This window comes from Bos indicus, chromosome X (assembly GCF_029378745.1).
Source record: "Bos indicus isolate NIAB-ARS_2022 breed Sahiwal x Tharparkar chromosome X, NIAB-ARS_B.indTharparkar_mat_pri_1.0, whole genome shotgun sequence".
NCBI lineage: Eukaryota > Metazoa > Chordata > Mammalia > Artiodactyla > Bovidae > Bos > Bos indicus.
The window spans coordinates 150742443-150759362 of record NC_091789.1 but is presented as its reverse complement, the minus strand read 5'-3'; the positions used below and the strand labels follow the sequence as shown (position 1 = coordinate 150759362).

The 16920-nt window shown below is 45.9% G+C and overlaps 1 protein-coding gene across 9 annotated transcripts in view; it reads right to left on the bottom strand.

Annotated features, from left to right (window-relative positions):
• DHRSX (dehydrogenase/reductase X-linked) overlaps positions 1-16920 on the bottom strand; it is a 263013-nt gene that overhangs the window by 130181 nt on the left and 115912 nt on the right. For all 9 annotated transcript variants that reach the window (XR_011565104.1, XR_011565102.1, XR_011565103.1 and 6 more), the window contains exons 5-6: positions 15173-15380; positions 5855-6062 (exon numbers count right to left, since the gene is read on the bottom strand). Coding sequence is in view for 4 of the 9 variants with exons in the window: in XM_070783501.1 (XP_070639602.1) it covers positions 5855-6062; positions 15173-15380 (416 nt within the window). In the remaining 5 variants the exon portion in view is untranslated. The remainder of the gene's footprint in view (positions 1-5854; positions 6063-15172; positions 15381-16920) is intronic.

The following is a 16920-nucleotide window of genomic DNA, read 5'->3' as shown; positions in this document are numbered from 1 at the left end:
ATTTTTTAACCACTGTGCCACCTGCGAAGGCCCTTTTCCATGTACATATGTATATTTATGCATGTGTCTCTAGATACAGATACAGATAAATATTAGTATATCTATTTTTCAGTTTCTCCGTCTCCAAAATATTTTCCTCCTGTGTTCTAATATCATTGGTTATGACTGTCCAATGTTACTTCTTTGTATCTTCTTGAAACATAAAATACAGTGGAAAAGAGTATTGGCAACCTACGTAAAAGACACAAATCAGCAGTCAGAATGAACACACAGGCGTGAGTCCAAAAGAGAAAGCCTAATATTTACAACAGCCACATCCATGGAGACGACCTGGATATCAGCAGATGAATGGATAAAGATGTGGTGCATGCATACAAGTGGAATATTAGTCAGCTGCGAAAAAGAATGAGATCATGCCATTTGCACCAACATGGATATCCATCAGCAGATGAATGGATAAAGGACCCACTGTATGGCACAGGGAACCCCACTCGCTATTCTGCAACCATCTAGATGGCCAAACAAGCTAAACAGAGAGTGGACACACGCATATTCACAAATGGTTCACCTTGTCGTACTCCTGAAACTAACTCAACGCTGTAAATCAACTTACAGCTCCAAAATTTTAAAAAATACATAAAATTTTATAAAAAAAAAAAAAAGAAGAGAAAGGCTAAACATCACCAACTCACTGGACCTGAGTTTGAGCAAAGTCCGGGAGACAGTGAAGGACAGGGAAGCCTGGCGTGCTGCCATTCCTTAGGGTCACGATGAGTCGGACATGGCTCAGTGACTGAACAACAACAAAAGCTAACACCGCCTACAGAAAAGGGGAAATGAGACAACCAGACATTTCCAAAAAGGCAACGTTCACATGCCAAGTAATCCCACGGAGACTGTTGAACCACAGGATACTTCAGAAAATGCTAATTAAAACACAGCAAACCCCACTTCCTGCTCCAGGATGCAAGCGTCCAGCAGTTCACTCAAGTTGGCAAAGACTCCATAGTCCAACGCTTAATGTGCATAAAGAAGATGCAAACCATCTGGAAACAGTGACAGATTTTATTTCCTTAGGCTCCAAAACCCCTGCAGATGGTGACTGCAGCCATAAAATTAAAAGACGCTTGCTCCTTGGAAGGAAACCTATGACCAACTTAGGCAGCATATTAAAAACAGAGACATTACTTTGCCAACAAAGGTCTATCTAGTCAAGGCTATGGTTATTTCTAATGTATGGATGTGAGAGTTGGACTATAAAGAAAGCTGAGCACCGAAGAAAGGATGCTTTTGAACTGTGGTGTCTTCTCAAGGAGAAGACTCTTGAGAGTCCCTTAGACTGCAAGGAGATCCAACCAGTCCATCCTAGAGGAAATCAGTCCTGAATATTCGTTGGAAGGACTGATGTTGAAGGTGAAACTCCAACCCTTTGGCCACCTGATGCAAAGAACTGACTCATTGGAAAAGACCCTGATGCTGGGAAAGATTGAAGGCAGGAGAAGGGGCGACAGAGGATGAGACGGTTGGATGGCATCACTGACTTTAAACGGACATGAGTTTGAGAAAGCTCTGCGCGTTGGTGAAGGGCGGTGAAGGACACGGAAGCCTGGCGTGCTGCAGTCCATGGGGTCGCAGAGAGTCGGACACGATTGAGCAAATGAAAAACAAAATCATGTTGAATTCTCAGCACTGAGACTGTAAACTGGAAAACCTGTCTTTTAAAACCAAATGGAATTCCCAGGCAGCGTTGACATAGGAGGCCCTTCTAGTCATAATGCCCCTGCCTTTGATGTTCCCAACAGAAAGTGAGAAATGGCGGTCTGCGGAAGACCGAACCTGCAGGGAACAGCAAAAAACCAGAAAGAACCCACGTAGTCTTACCCCAGAGAAAGGATCTGAACCGCGTCATATGTGCGGGTGGATGAGTTCACAAGGACAGGAGTCAATGATGCACTTTGACATACATCAACGTGGGCAGCTCTCAACATTTAATACCACATGTAGTGAGATAAAGTGTGACCTCCCCCAAGAGACAGATCTAAGTGTGTGAATGCACGCGTGCTGAGTCGATTCAGCCGTGTCTGACTCTTTTCGACCCCATGGACTGTAGCCCGCCAGGCTCCTCTGTCCATGGGATTCTCCAGGCAAGAACACTGGAGTGGGTTGCCATGCCCTCCTCCAAAGGATCTTCCAGATTCAGGGATGAACCCCCGTCTGCTGCACTAAAGGCAGAGCCACCTGGGGAAGCCCCAAAACACCGGGCATTGGTGATGAATTCAGCCTCCAGCCCCCCTCTCCCTTGAGGTCAGAAGGTTAAGACTGAAAAGTCCCACCCCTTAATGGCCAGTTGGTTGCGCTGGCAACCAGCCCCTCCCCACCCTAGGGCAAGTTCCAAAGGTCACACATTTACACAGCAAGGGGAGCCTTTCAGGATCTCAGCACTTGGGAAATTCCAAGGGTTTTAGGAGCTCTGAGCCAGAAAAGGGGACAAAGAAAAAAAAAAACAAATACACTTCTTATCATAGACCACAAGATCGCAACCATCAAGAAAGATGTGAGCAAAATGAAAGACTACTTGCTTTCAGACAGAAAACAGCAGCATCTGAAATCTCGACGCTCTCTAAAGTTAAAAATTCCCCCTCCTGTTAGATTTGTTCAGGTGAGATGATTATAGTATAATCATATTATTATATGACTATATACATATTACTGTATTACTATAATCATATAAGCATCCAGTCATATATACTTATAAGTTAGCATACTGATACTTATATAGTCATATAACATATTACAGCATTTTATAGTCATATAAGTATAGTGTGCTATAGTCAAGACTACGGTTTTTCCCGTAGTCATGTAGGGATGTGAGAGTTGGACTATAAAGAAAGCTGAGCGCCCAAGAATTGATGCTTTTGAAGTGTGGTGTTGCAGAAGACTCTTGAGAGTTTCTCGGACCGCAAGGAGATCCAACCAGTCCATCCTAAAGGAAATCAGTCCTAAATATTCACTGGAAGGACTGATGCTGAAGCTGAAACTCCATTCCTTTGACCATCTGATGCAAAGAGCTGACATTTGAAAAGACCCTGATGCTGGGAAAGATTGAAGGCGGGAGGAGAAGGGGACGACAGAGGATGAGATGGCTGGATGGCATCACTGACTCGATGGACGTGAGTCTGAGTGAACTCCGGGAGTTGGTGATGGACAGGGAGGCCTGGCGTGCTGCAGTCCATGGGGTCACAAAGAGTCAGACACGACTGAGCGACTGAACAACAATAAGATACAAGTTGTAAAAACCTAACCATCACCTGAATACAGAAATACGAGCAAATGATTAAACAGAAGGAGACCTCTTCATCCTAAAATGTTTTTTTTTCCGTATTTGTAAAAATCATCTAAAAGGTGGTTTAGAAATATAATCTGGTCAGTCAAGAAGCGCTCAATTAAAAAAAAAAAAATTAATGCACAATGTGAGAACTGGTAGTTAAGCTTTCTTTCGGTCAAAATGAGGACTGCAGACCGGCAGACAGCCCTTCAGATAGCTCTGAGAGACTGCTCCAAAGAGCCAAGAGGGGGAAGGTCAGTATATAAGTGATTTTGTTGAAGGGGAAGTGCGTGCAGTCAGACACGTATTATTCTACGAAAGGTTTCTGCTGGGCACGGGGAGCGGTCATCACCATCAGGACTTTTGGTGATTATCTAGATATGAAGAGATGAAATAATCGGGCTCATGAAATGGGCTCCTGAAAATACCTGGCCATCTGAAGACCTGTCCTGCCGGTCCTTCGCGGAGCACAGATGTCTCCTGTCTGCTGTCCACGCTGAGCCCCCTGCAGGGAATGTGGAAGGTGTGGAGCTGTATCAGAGATTGATTGAATCCTTGCAGAGGTGGACACAAGATGCCCATGGCAACTGCCAGTGTGTTGTTGACAAAGGGTAATACCAGAGACTGGGGCTTCCCTGGTGGCTCAGCGGTAAAGACTCCGCCTGCAGTGCGAGAGACCCAGGTTCGATCCCTGGGTCGGGAAGATCCCTTGGAGAAGGACATGGCAACCCACTCCAGTATTTTTGCCTGGAGAATCCACATGGACAGAGCCTGGCGGGCTACAGTCCACAGGGTCACAAAGAGTCCGACACAGCTGAGCAACATAACACAGCACCCACGTCTCATTCACAAGAGGAAATGAGATTTTAAATGGAACCAGAGAGGGGAACCAGGTGATAGAGGAGAGGTGGGTTTTGATATCCCGGTGACGGACATGTGATCACAGCTGCTGTTGACTGCTTGCTGGGGACGGTCACCTCTGCTTGTTCACATCTGCCAGAATCTGGGTTCCGTGGGTGGTCCCGGAATTCCGGACCGAGGGGAACCCGGAGGCGGAGAACTGGCGACAATCACGGCTGTTGACGGCGTCCACCCCGCCCCTCCAGAGCTCTGGCCATCACGGTTGCTAATCTCCGAGATCCCACAGAGACGACGAAATGAATTCTGCACACCTGCCAAGACTGTGGAGGTGGGTGATTTACCCGACTCCCATTGGGCAGTCAGCACCTCCCACGGAAAAGATTACGGCTAGAGGAGCGATGTAATTCCAGCAAGAAGCCAGATGACTATGCAGCAAAGACCATCTGACAGGTAACAGCAACAAAATGCAGACTTACACGAACTGCATTTGGGCTAAGGACACCGTTCTCCATCAGCACACGTGTGTTGTGGGAGGTTGGGGTCCACATTTTCCATGTCTGTGTCCTGAAGCCTAGGGGCTTGGTGGCTCACTTGGTAGAGAATCTGCCTGCCATGCAGGAGACCCAGGTTCGATCCCCGGGGTGGGGAAGATCCCCTGGAAGAGGAAATGGCAACCGCCTCCAATATTCCTGCCTGGAGAATCCCATGGACAGAGGAGCCTGGCAGGCTACTGTCCATGGGGTTGCAAAGAGTCAGACACGACTGAGCCTCTAACACACAGAGCTCATCCTCTAGCTAAACAAACTCCTTCTCGAGAATTTATCGTAAAGAGAAAATCACACAAAGATCCCAACAGACATCTCTCCAAAGAAAGACATACAGACGGCCCTCGGGTCCACGAAAAGATACTCAACGTTGCTGGTTATTAAAGAAACGCAAATCAAAACTCCAATGAGGGGACTCCTCACACTGGTCAGACGGAAATAAAGCAAAAGTCACTCAGCTGTGTCTGACTCTTTGTGACCCCATGAATATACAGTCCATGGAATTCTCCAGGCCAGAGTAGTGGAATGGGTAGCCTTTCCCTTCTCCAGGGGCTCTTCCTGACCCAGGAATCTAACCCAGGTCTCCTGCATTGCAGGCGGATTCTTTACGAGCTGATTCTTTACCAGAATGGTATGGAAATTCCTTTAAAAAAAAAAAAAAAACAAACCTAAAAATAGATCCACCATCTGACCCTGCAATCTTACTGCTAGGAATATATCTGAAGAAAGCCATGCTTAGAAAAGATACCTGCAACTCAACCTTCACAGCGGTTTTGGTGGGAATGTATACTTGGGTAGGCATTATGGGAAACGGTATGGAATGTTCTCAAAAAACCAGAAACAGATACGATCTGTTTCATACGATCCTGTGATCCCGCTACTGGGGGATATACCTGGAGAAAATGATAATTAGAAAAGACACGCGCCCCCCCCACCCCTGCCCCAGGATTTATCGCAGCAATATTTACAATCACCGAGACATGGAAGCAACCTCAGTATCCATCAACAAATGAACGGAGAAAGAAGACGTGGAGCCTGGAAACGGTAACACAGCAGCATCGAGGAGGGTAAAGTCAGATCTGCCCGCGGACCGTAGCAACACCCCCAGCGTCGGGGCCTTTACCTTGAAGACCCACCAGCCCAGGAGCTTCTTGACAAGCCGGGTGCCCCAGAAGACGTATCTGTAGAGGTCGGTGTCCACCACGCCGGGGTCGGCCACGCTGGCGGTCACGGGCATGCCCTGGGCAGTCAGCAGCGCCTGCAGATGGTAGGTGAACAGCACCAGGGCCAGCTTGCTCTGGGCGTAGGCTGCGTGCGCTGAGTAGTAGGTACTGCAAGAGCAAAGAGGAGAGGCCATGAGACCCGGGCATCTGGATGTCGACGCTGCCCTCGCCAGGCACGGGTTGACGGCGTCTAGAGACATGCCCGAGGTCAAGCGGGCTGTGCTGAGTCGCTCAGTCGTGTCCGACTCTTTGCAACCCTGTGGACTGCACCCCACCAGGCTCCTCCATCCGTGGGATTCTCCAGGCGAGAAGACTGGAGTGGGTTGCCATGCCCTCCTCCAGGGGGATCTTCCCGACCCAGGGATGGAACCCAGGTCTCCTGCACTGCAGGCAGATTCTTTACCGAATGAGTTACCAGGGGAGCCCATGTGTGTTACCTGCACTGTGGCGATCTCCTGGGATGCTACAGGGTGATTACTAGGATGGAGATTTCACCTAATATAGGGTCAGGGGCCTGGCTGCTTTAGACCCAGAGGCTCGGGGCAGCAGTTGCTAGAGGGCTTGGTCAGTTCCAGAGATGTCTGTCCTGTGATTCTGGAGCAGGGCTCCACACCTGTGACCATTTTTTTTTTTCTCCTTGGAATGTTCAACGCTTGGGGAAGATGCTATGATGGATGTACTCCTCTAGCGCATGATAACCACCACCGTCCACTCCTTTTTTGGCTTCCTACCATCAGGGACTATGTTATGAGGTTGGACGTGGGCACCACTTAATGAAAACCACAGGGCTTTTCTCTGACAGTCCAGTGGTTAAGACTCCTTCACCTTCCAATGCAAGAGGTGTGGGTTTGATCCCTGGTTAGGGAGCTAAGATCCCACATGCCTTGTGGCCAAAATACCAAAGCATAAAACAAGCAATATGGCATTAATAAGAAATTCAATAAAGACTTTAAAAACAGTCCCCATCAAAAAAAAAAAATTCTTTAAATAAATAAAACCATAATGGTTGGTCCCTTATACCTATCCTTTCCCAGAAAGTAGCGTTCCTGGAATGTAGAAGAGAATTCACTGCAGAGAAAATATCACTCCAGGCAAACTAACTGTGGTGTCTTCAGTTCAGTTCAGTCCAGACTCTCAGTCGTGTCCGACTCTTTGCGACCCCGTGAATCGCAGCACGCCAGGCCTCCCTGTCCATCACCAACTCCCGCAGTCTACTCGAACTCACGTCCGTTAGGTCGGTGATGCCATCCAGCCATCTCATCCTCTGTCATCCCCTTCTCCTCCTGCCCCCAGCCCCTCCCAGCATCAGAGTCTTTTAGCTAGTAATTTTATGCAGAGCTACATAGCCTGCGTAAAATGAAGAGCTCGTTACTATCTCTACTGGGGACTTTGCTGGCAGTCCAGTGGCTAAGAATCTACCTACCAACGCAGGGGCTTTGTGTTTGATCCCTGGTCAGGGAGACAAGATCCCACATGCCTCATGGTTAAAAAAACCAATACATAAGAGACAATGGTGTAAAGCATTCCAATGAAATTTAAAAGAATAAATAACAAAGACCAGTTTTGAGGCTTTTATCCTTTTTTTTTTTGTCATCAACAATAAATCCACAAATAAAAAACCCAAGTGATTTGTGCTTAAAAAGAAAAGCTAGCAGTTGAAATTGTGAAAGTTACATTAAAACGTGAGAATTCAACTATCCACAGGAAAGAACAGAAGCTACATTGTAACACATTCAATACCGACTTCAGAAATGGCCCACGTGGAAAAAAGAACAAGTCTGAAACATAAAGAAAACCAAGGAAGTCTTCCTGGCAAAATACTTCACGTCTGATTCATGGGGGATCGGTCATTGTCTTCCCGTCCGGACTTCTTTTTCTGTAATTTTGTGGATGTGAACGCAGCCCCTCTCGTGTTTCTTCTTCTGGTTCAACGTGCCCCAGATTCTACGTTATTCTCCATTTTCAACTCCAGTGGTGACTCTTAACATTCGGAGAAAATCCATCCACGGAATTCACCCTTGTGGGAACTTAAGGCAGTCAAAGATGAAAAAGAAAGAAATCCATCCTGACATGAGAAGCAAAAAAAAAAAAAAAAAAAGCACTCGCTGGAGTTCAATGCCTCTTACTCACAAAGGCTCTTACTAAACAGGAATTGAAAATTGCATTAAATGAACTAAATGGACTCAATGATTCAGAAAAGCAAAATCGGGAAACATGACCGAGGAAAAGCACACAAGAGGGAAAAAAATGAGAAAAGGGAAATACTTAGATGTAGAAAACAGGACAAGCAATGATAAGACTGAGAAATGAAGTCACGTAAGTGTCATTGACTAGTGAGGCTTTCTGGAAAAAAAAAAAAAAAAACACCTCAAGCTGTTTTGTAAATTGCACACGTGGGCTCTCGGCTGTCAGAATGTGACAACCACGCCAACACCCTCGGGGACTCCGTCCCACCTCCTGCCGTCTCCCCGGGCAGCAACTTTTCTTCCTTGTCAGCAGGCCCCCACGGCGTCGCGGGCAGCCAGCCGCTTGTCACAAGAGGCCACCTGCAGACTCTGAGGTTCTGCCAGGGGGGCCCTGCAATTTAAGCTGGAGAATAAGCCCCGAGTCCTTTGTCTCAGCGATGAGTAAAAGGGCAGGTCGGCCAAGGGTGATGCAGGGCGAGCTTCGGCAGAGCATTTGCCAGAGGAACTCCAAACACATCTTTTGTTGGAGGGAGTAACGGAGACGATAATACAGCAGAGTTGCAAGCACAAATGCCCTCCCCCGGATCCACGACAACCCCCCAATTATAGTTAAGATGCCTGTTTCTGGCAAGTTGTTCCTCTCTCTTCCCAGCAGGGGAGGAGAAAGCTCCAGGAATGAGGGGGTTATGAAGTACAGGGAGGTAAAGGCTCAGCTTTGCTGTTGGCATTTGACTGTTTTTACAGCACACACATCCGTTTGCTCCTGAATCAACAGGGCTGTTTGGGAGAGAAGGACAGTCGTCAAGTTGAGAAAGAAGAGAAGACGCCGGAAATGTCCAGGTTCCTTAAAGGAAAACTGATCCATTGACAGAATTATGGCTTACCTCTATGGAGACGACTATGCAGGTTCTTTAAAAAAAAAAACAAAAAATAAAACTAAGCTATGACTAGCAACCCCACTCCTGAGTATATTTCCCGAGAAAAAGCACACTTCAAAAACGCACGAGAATACCAATGTTCACTGCAGCTCTATTGGCAGTAGCCGGGACCTGGAAGCAACCTAGACGTCCATCAGCAGGTGAATGGATAAAGAGAATGCCGTAATATGTACATGGAATATTACTAAGCCATAAAGAAGGGAAGACATTGGGTCATTTCTCACAATGTGGATGGACCCAGAGTATCTGTCACACAGATTGCAGTGACTCAGAAAGGGAAAGACAATTACTGTATATTAATGCATGTATAGGGAATTTGGATGGAGAAGGCAATGGCAACCCACTCCAGCACTCTTGCCTGGCAAATCCCACGGACGGAGGAGCCTGGTCGGCTGCAGTCCGTGGGGTCGCTAGGAGTCAGACACGACTGAGCGACTTCCCTTTCACTTTTCACTTTCATTCATTGGAGAAGGAAATGGCAACCCACTCCAGTGTTCTTGCCTGGAGAATCCCAGAGACGGGGGAGCCTGGTGGGCTGCCGTCTCTGGGGTCGCACAGAGTCGGACACGACTGAAGCGACTTAGCAGCAGCAGCAGTAGCAGGGAATTTGGAAAGTTGGTACCGAGGAACCCATTTGCAGGGCAAGAATACAGAAACTGATGTAGAGACAGACATGCAGACATGGGGTGTGGTGGGGAGAGCAGAGGGTGGGACGAACTGAGAGAGTAGCACTTACATCTATCCACCACCACGCGTAACATAGCTAGCTAGTGGGGAGCTGCTGTGCAGCACGGGGAGCTCAGCGTTGTGGTCTGAGATGACCTAATGGGGTGGGATGAGGGGTGCAAAGGAACGTCAGGAGGGAAGGGATTTATGTATGCACATAGCTGATTCACTTCATTGCACAGCAGAAACACAACCTTATAAGGCATTCATACTGCAGTGAAACAATAAATATGCTAAAACTTTGAGTTTACGAGCTATGGTTTAAGAGTTTATGAGTTTAAGAGTTATGGTTCTCTACAATACCACAGACAAGAGACAATGGAAAAAGTCAATACTTTTCTCTAAAGGAGTTTTTTTTTAAAAAAAAGAAGAAAAACAAAGAGTACAAGTAATTTCAAGAGTGGTTCCCTCGTGCTTTGAAAGATAAAGAAACATCCACAGTGGAAACGGAGAAGAATCAGAGCTGAGATACTAGAGAACAGGATTCCCATTAGAGTTTCTAAGTAAAGCCCCGAGGGACAGCAGATGCCCTAGGTATTGAAAACAATGAAGAGATGATTACAAGGTTAACAGCCAGCAGGCAGCCAAAAGGAAAAGTCAACCCACACACTAAAGCAGAAGATATTCATACAATGTCTACACAACTTGCTCCGAAACATGAGGCTTTTACTAAGTGCCCTTTGTAATACACGGTCTCAAAACCTTAAACTGAAACCATAAATACACCTTTGTTTTCAGTAAACAGTAACTTATTAATATAACTACCTCATAAATAATTTGAAGGCCAATCGAAAACAGAAGTAGAGATATTACTGTGGTAGCCTTTTTGTTGGAAAGGAAAAAAAAAAAATGTTTCTTCCATACTTTTATGTTCTGTAACGAGGGCATGCAAATTAAAGCAACAACGGTCAGATTAACAAGGGAAACACATGAATTTCACTTCTAATTTCACAGGTATGGGGGATTTCATAGAAAAGAAATGCCAAAGACTTGGGAAGTCCTCACTTCTCAGAAGTTTCTGTTTTTAGTTCGATAAGGGAAGTTCCAGAAAGGCATCTTTCTGCATCTGTCGCTTCGCAATGGCCTTCAGCTCAAAATAATCTGTATATCAAAATGGCACATATGAGTTGGCATGTTCAGATCCCTGTCACTTTCTCTATCTTAAAGCCAAGAGAAGGAAAGGTGAAGGATTGTATTTTAAACACAATACTCGCAAATCTGTGTACTGAAGCAAAGACGCGATAATTCTCTAAAGGGCTGGTTCTTGATGAACAACCTAGGAAAGCATTCCTTAGAGATGGGAAATCTTATCCTAAATTGCAGCAGCGTGGTTTTCTTGGTTGAGAAGAGGACACTGGGCTTTGATACCTGCGTTTCATGTAAGTGGTGTTTACAAGGCTGAGTGTTATATTTGGTCTGGGTTTGGCACTGAACTCAGAGCCAATATAAGCCCACCGCAGTAAGGATATTGAGTCACCAGAGACCAGGTGCTAAGTGGGCACAGTGAGGAAGGGCATTCATTGCTAGCAAGACGCTAGGAATGCAGTAGATCATACATTTGCACTAAAAAAAAAAAAAGGTTTTCAAGTTCTCGTCAGAGAAAAAATAGGTACTGTCTAAAGGGCTTCCCCCGTGGCTCAGTGGTAAAGAATCTGCCTGTGATGCAGGAGGCATGGGTTCAATCCCTGAGTCCGGAAGCTCCCCCGGAGGAGCAAACGGCAACCCACTCCAGTTTTCTTGCCTGGAGAATCCCATGGACAGAGGAGCCTGGTGGGCTACACTCCTTGGGATCACAGAGAGTCGGACACAACTGAGCCACTAAACAACATCAACAGCATAAAATAAGCTGCAGAAACAGGACCAGAGGACTTCCCTGGTGTTCCAGTTATTAAGACTTTTCCTCCCAGCCAACGGATGTGAGTTTGATCCCTGGTCAGGGAACTAAGATCCCTGCATGCCGCAGGGTGTGTCCAGAAAGTAAAAAAGTTAAATAAGGGACAAGGATATGTTTTACAGCACAAGGAATATAGCCAATGTTAGACAATAAATACAATATAATCTTTGAATTTATATACTATATATTAATATGGAAATTATTATATATATACTATATATTAATACAGAAATGGAAAATATATTTCCCATTATATATTATATATATATTATATATATATATTCCCAATATATACTATATATTAATACAGAAATGGGAAATATATATACTATATATTATATGGAAATGGAAAATATATATATACTATATATTAATATGGAAATGGGAAATTAATACCCACTCCAGTATTCTTGCCTGGAGAATCGCACGGATGGAGGAGCCTGGTGGGCTACGGTCCATCAGGTGGCAGAGTCCTTACCAACTAACACACATGCAAATGATGATATAAATATGATAATATATGTGACTATGCAAGTATAAGTATGCTTATACATACAATTACATAAATATTAACACAATTATTTAAGTTAAATAAGTTTAACTGTTCAAGTTTAAAAGTTATATATTCAATATATTTAACAATTATATGTTTAATATATATTATATAATATACGCAGTATTATACAATATTACATTTACATGTTATTACATAAATATAGTAAATATAAATATATTAAGATTAGCTATATATTAGCTATATACTTATATAAATATTGTTGTATATATAAATTAATATATGTCATATATAATGATATAATACTGGCTGGGTTGCCATTTCCCTCCTCCAGAGGCTCTTCCCAACCCAGGGATCGAACCCAGTCTCTCATATTGTAGGCAGATTCTTTACCATCTGAGCCACCAGGGAAGCTCCATATATTAAATGTATACCATATATGATTATATATAATAACATATAATATGTGTATGTAGAAGCCTTTCCCTGCTCCAGAGGATCTTCCCAGACCCAGGCACCGAACCGGGGTCTCCTGCGCTGCAGGCGGGTTCTTTCCCAGCTGAGCTACCAGGGAAGCCCTGATAAGCCATCACGGAAAAGAATCAAAAAGAAGAGAAAGGACATACGTGTATACAGACGGCACTTCACTCTAAGGTGGAAATTACAACACTGTACATCAGCTGTGCCTCATAGACTAAATTTGAACTATGCTTCACGGTTTTCTCACGTGTTGAAGAATGTAATAGGGTTTGCCTCAAAGCGTAAATATAAATAGTCCGATATGCAGACAGTGCTTACATGTATGACCGCAAAACAGCAAACAGTTCCTAACCCGGGCAGATCTCATTTTCCTGCAGGTCATCGATATTGGGTTTTTGTGCACACTGACGGTCTGGGTGAGCTCCGTGTTGAGTAAATCTACTGGCGCCGTGTTTAAAAACAGCGTCTGTCCACCTGATGTCTCTGTGTCACATTTCTGTCATTCTCGCCATATCCTTTTTTTAAATTTGACAGAATTTTTATTTCACAGTGCCCTAATCCCGAAGAGAAGTGAAGGGCCAGTTGAAAATGGTGCTCTGAAGTTCTGTCATGACACTTAACAGCTGTGAGTTGCTAGGTTATAAGCAAGGTGTACACGAGATCAGAGATCAGATCAGATCAGTCGCTCAGTTGTGTCCGACTCTTTCAACTCCATGAATTGCAGCACACCAGGCCTCCCTGTCCATCACCAACTCCCAGAGTTCACTCAGACTTATGTCCATCGAGTCAGTGATGCCATCCAGCCATCTCATCCTCTGTCATCCCCTTCTCCTCCTGCCCCCTATCCCTCCCAGCATCAGAGTCTTTTCCAATGAGTCAACTCTTTGCATGAGGTGGCCAAAGTCCTGGAGTTTCAGCCTTAGCATCATTCCTTCCAAAGAAATCCCAGGGCTGATCTCCTTCAGAATGGACTAGTTGGATCTCCTTGCAGTCCAAGGGACTCTCAAGAGTCTTCTCCAACACCACAGTTCAAAAGCATCAATTCTTCGGTGCTCAGCCTTCTTCACAGTCCAACTCTCACATCCATACATGACCACAGGAAAAACCATAGCCTTGACTAGACGGACCTTTGTTGGCAAAGTAATGTCTCTGCTTTTCAATATGCTATCTAGGTTGGTCATAACTTTCCTTCCAAGGAGTAAGCGTCTTTTAATTTCATGGCTGCAGTCACCATCTGCAGTGATTTTGGAGCCCCAGAAAAATAAAGTCTGACACTTTTTCCACTGTTTCCCCATCTATTTCCCATGAAGCGATGGGACCGGATGCCATGATCTTCGTTTTCTGAATGTTGAGCTTCGTTTTGTGAATGTACACGAGATGGAAACAAGTAATATAAAAAATGTAGGCTGCCAGGAGATTCGTATTATCATTTCTTCAGGGACATATTTCCAGCTGAATCTAAATTAAAGGTCTGCTTTCTCACAGTCTTTTAAACCTTTGCATGAGGATCATATTTGTCACACTGAGCTGTGATGAGTGACCTGTGATGTGACTACTGCAAAAAGGCTGTGACTTTCATGCAGAGTGAAGTCAGAAAGAGAAAAACAAATACCGTGTATTAACACTTAGGCGAAACGTAGAGAAACGGTAGGTTTGCAGTAGCTAAGTCATGTCCGACTTTTTGCGACCCCACGGACTGCAGCCCGCCAGGCTCCCCCGTCCGTGGGATTCTCCGGGCAAGAGTACTTGAGCAGGTTGCCATTCCCTTCTCCAGGGAGAGAAATGGTATAGACGCTCTTATTTGCAAAACAGAAAGACACGCAGACCTGGAGGACAACCATATGGACGCCAAAGGGGGATGTCCGGGTGGGATGAGTTGAGAGACAGCGATTGATACACATGCACGGTTGATACTATGCATAAAATAGACCACTAGAGAAGTACTGACCACACAAGAACTCTTACAAACAGATTACAGGTCGCTGAGATGAGACGGTTGGATGGCATCACGGACTCGACGGACATGAGTTTGAGCACGCTCCGGGAGTTGGTGATGGACAGGGAGGCCTGGCGTGCTGCAGTCCACGGGATCGCACAGAGTCGGACACGACTGAGCGACTGAACTGAACACTCAAGGCTCAGGGGACGGTTGGCATTCTTCAGCAATAAAGGATTTTTTTAAATGAAGGTCTGCACCCTGTTATTTTAGTCACAATGCTATTTATTGCACATCTAAGAAATTATAGGCTAGAGTAAGCATCCCTTTCAGATGTAGTAGAAAGAAAAGCCAATTTGTGCGCCTCGCTTTCATGCGATATGTGCTTTATCACTGCAGTCTGGAACCAAAACGCACAGCCTCTCCCAGGTCTGCCTGTGTTGGTCGCTGCAGATTTTTGCCACGAGAGAGGCTGAGCTGCAGACCAGGAGGTGGGAAGCGACGTCGCCTGGGACAAGTGACGTCCCTTGCCTCCCCGACTCACCTGCTCTGGAGGTCGTCCAGGTTCAGCTCCCCCACGTAGTGAGTGGCCGAGGACACAGTCACCACCCGGGCGCTGCGGCCAGGGGCGCCCGACTCCCGCAGGGTGTCCAGGAGGAGGTTGGTCAGCAGGAAGTGCCCCAGATAGTTGACGCCAAAGTGCTCCTCAAAGCCGTCCTCCGTGGTCCTCTGGGGCACCATCATCACACCAGCTGGGGACAAAGGGGGCCTCAGGACAGTCAGAAAGGAGTGGGGGCTGGGTGGGGAGAGATGAGATTCTACGCTGTCCCCCAGACAATGGGGAAGCCATCAAGCTCCAGGACAGTGACTCTGGTCCTAACTCCCAGCACTCCTTCCTGCCTCAGTGTCCAGCCCTGTCCACGGCAAATAGATGAGAGCAAAGTGGAAGCGGTGACAGACTTTTTTTCCTTGGGCTCCAAAATCACCAAGGACGGTGACTGCAGCCACAAAACTAAAAGACGCTTGCTCCTTGGAAGGAAAGTTATGGCCAACCTAGACGGCATTTTGAAAAGCAGAGACATTGCTTTGCAGACAAAGGTCCATCTAGTCAAGGCTATGGTTTTTCCTGTGGTCATTATGGATGTGAGGGTTGGACTATAAAGACAGCTGAGCGCCGAAGAATGGATGCTTTTGAGCTGTGGTGTTGGAGAAGACTCTTGGGAGTCGCTTGGACTGCAAGGAGATCCAACCAGTCCATCCTAAAGGAAATCAGTCCTGAAGATTCATTGGAAGGACTGAAGCTGAAGCTCCAATACTGTGGCCACCTCATGTGAAGAGGTGACTCACTGGAAAAGACCCTGATGCTGGGAAAGATTGAAGGTGGGAAGAGAAGGTGTGACAGAGGATGAGATGCTGGGATGGCATCGCCAACTCAGTGGACATGGCTTTGAGTAAACTCCAGGAGTTGTTGATGGACAGGGAGGCCTGGCGTGCTGCGGCTCATGGGGTCGCAGTGTCGGATACGACATAGCCACTAAAGAACAGCAATAAAGTGCTCAATCAATGCAACTGCACTTGGGTCTTCCCGAAACCCTCACCACTCCCCTCTACCTTCAGTCTCCGGAAAACTGGCTTATGTGAAATCTGTCCCTGGTGCCAAACGGGCTGGGGAACACTCATATAGCACCTAAAATCCAATGAACAAAATATTGGGTTTCCAAAGAGACTGTTTACATTTCCTGTAAGATCTTCCAGAAAATTTCAAAAGAATGTTTTGGCCAACCCAATAGATTGGGAGTTTGGGGCTGATGTATACGCATAGCTATAGTTAAAATAAAATGTGCTTTAAACTGTGCTCAGTTGCTCAGTCATCTCTGACTATTTCACTGCAGCCCACCAGGCTCCTCTGTCCATGGGATTTCTCCAGGCAAGAGTATGGGAGTGGGTTGCCATTCCCTTCTCCAGGGGAATCTTTCCAACCAAGGGATTGAACCTGCATCTCCTGCATTGGCAGGCAGAATCTTTACCACCTGAAGGTGACAAGTGAAAGTGAATGCCGATCAGTTGTCTCTGACTTTACGACCCCATGGATTATACAGTCAGTGGGATTCTCCAGGCCAGAATACAGGAGTGGGGAGCCTTTCCCTTCTCCAGGGGACCTTCCCAACCCAGGGATCGAACCCAGGTCTCCTGCATTGCAGGCAGATTCTTTACCAGCTGAGCCACAGGGGGAGCCCTGAGAAGCCCCTTAAAATAAAATGCCTTTTAAATATAAAAAAAAAAAAAGTCAAG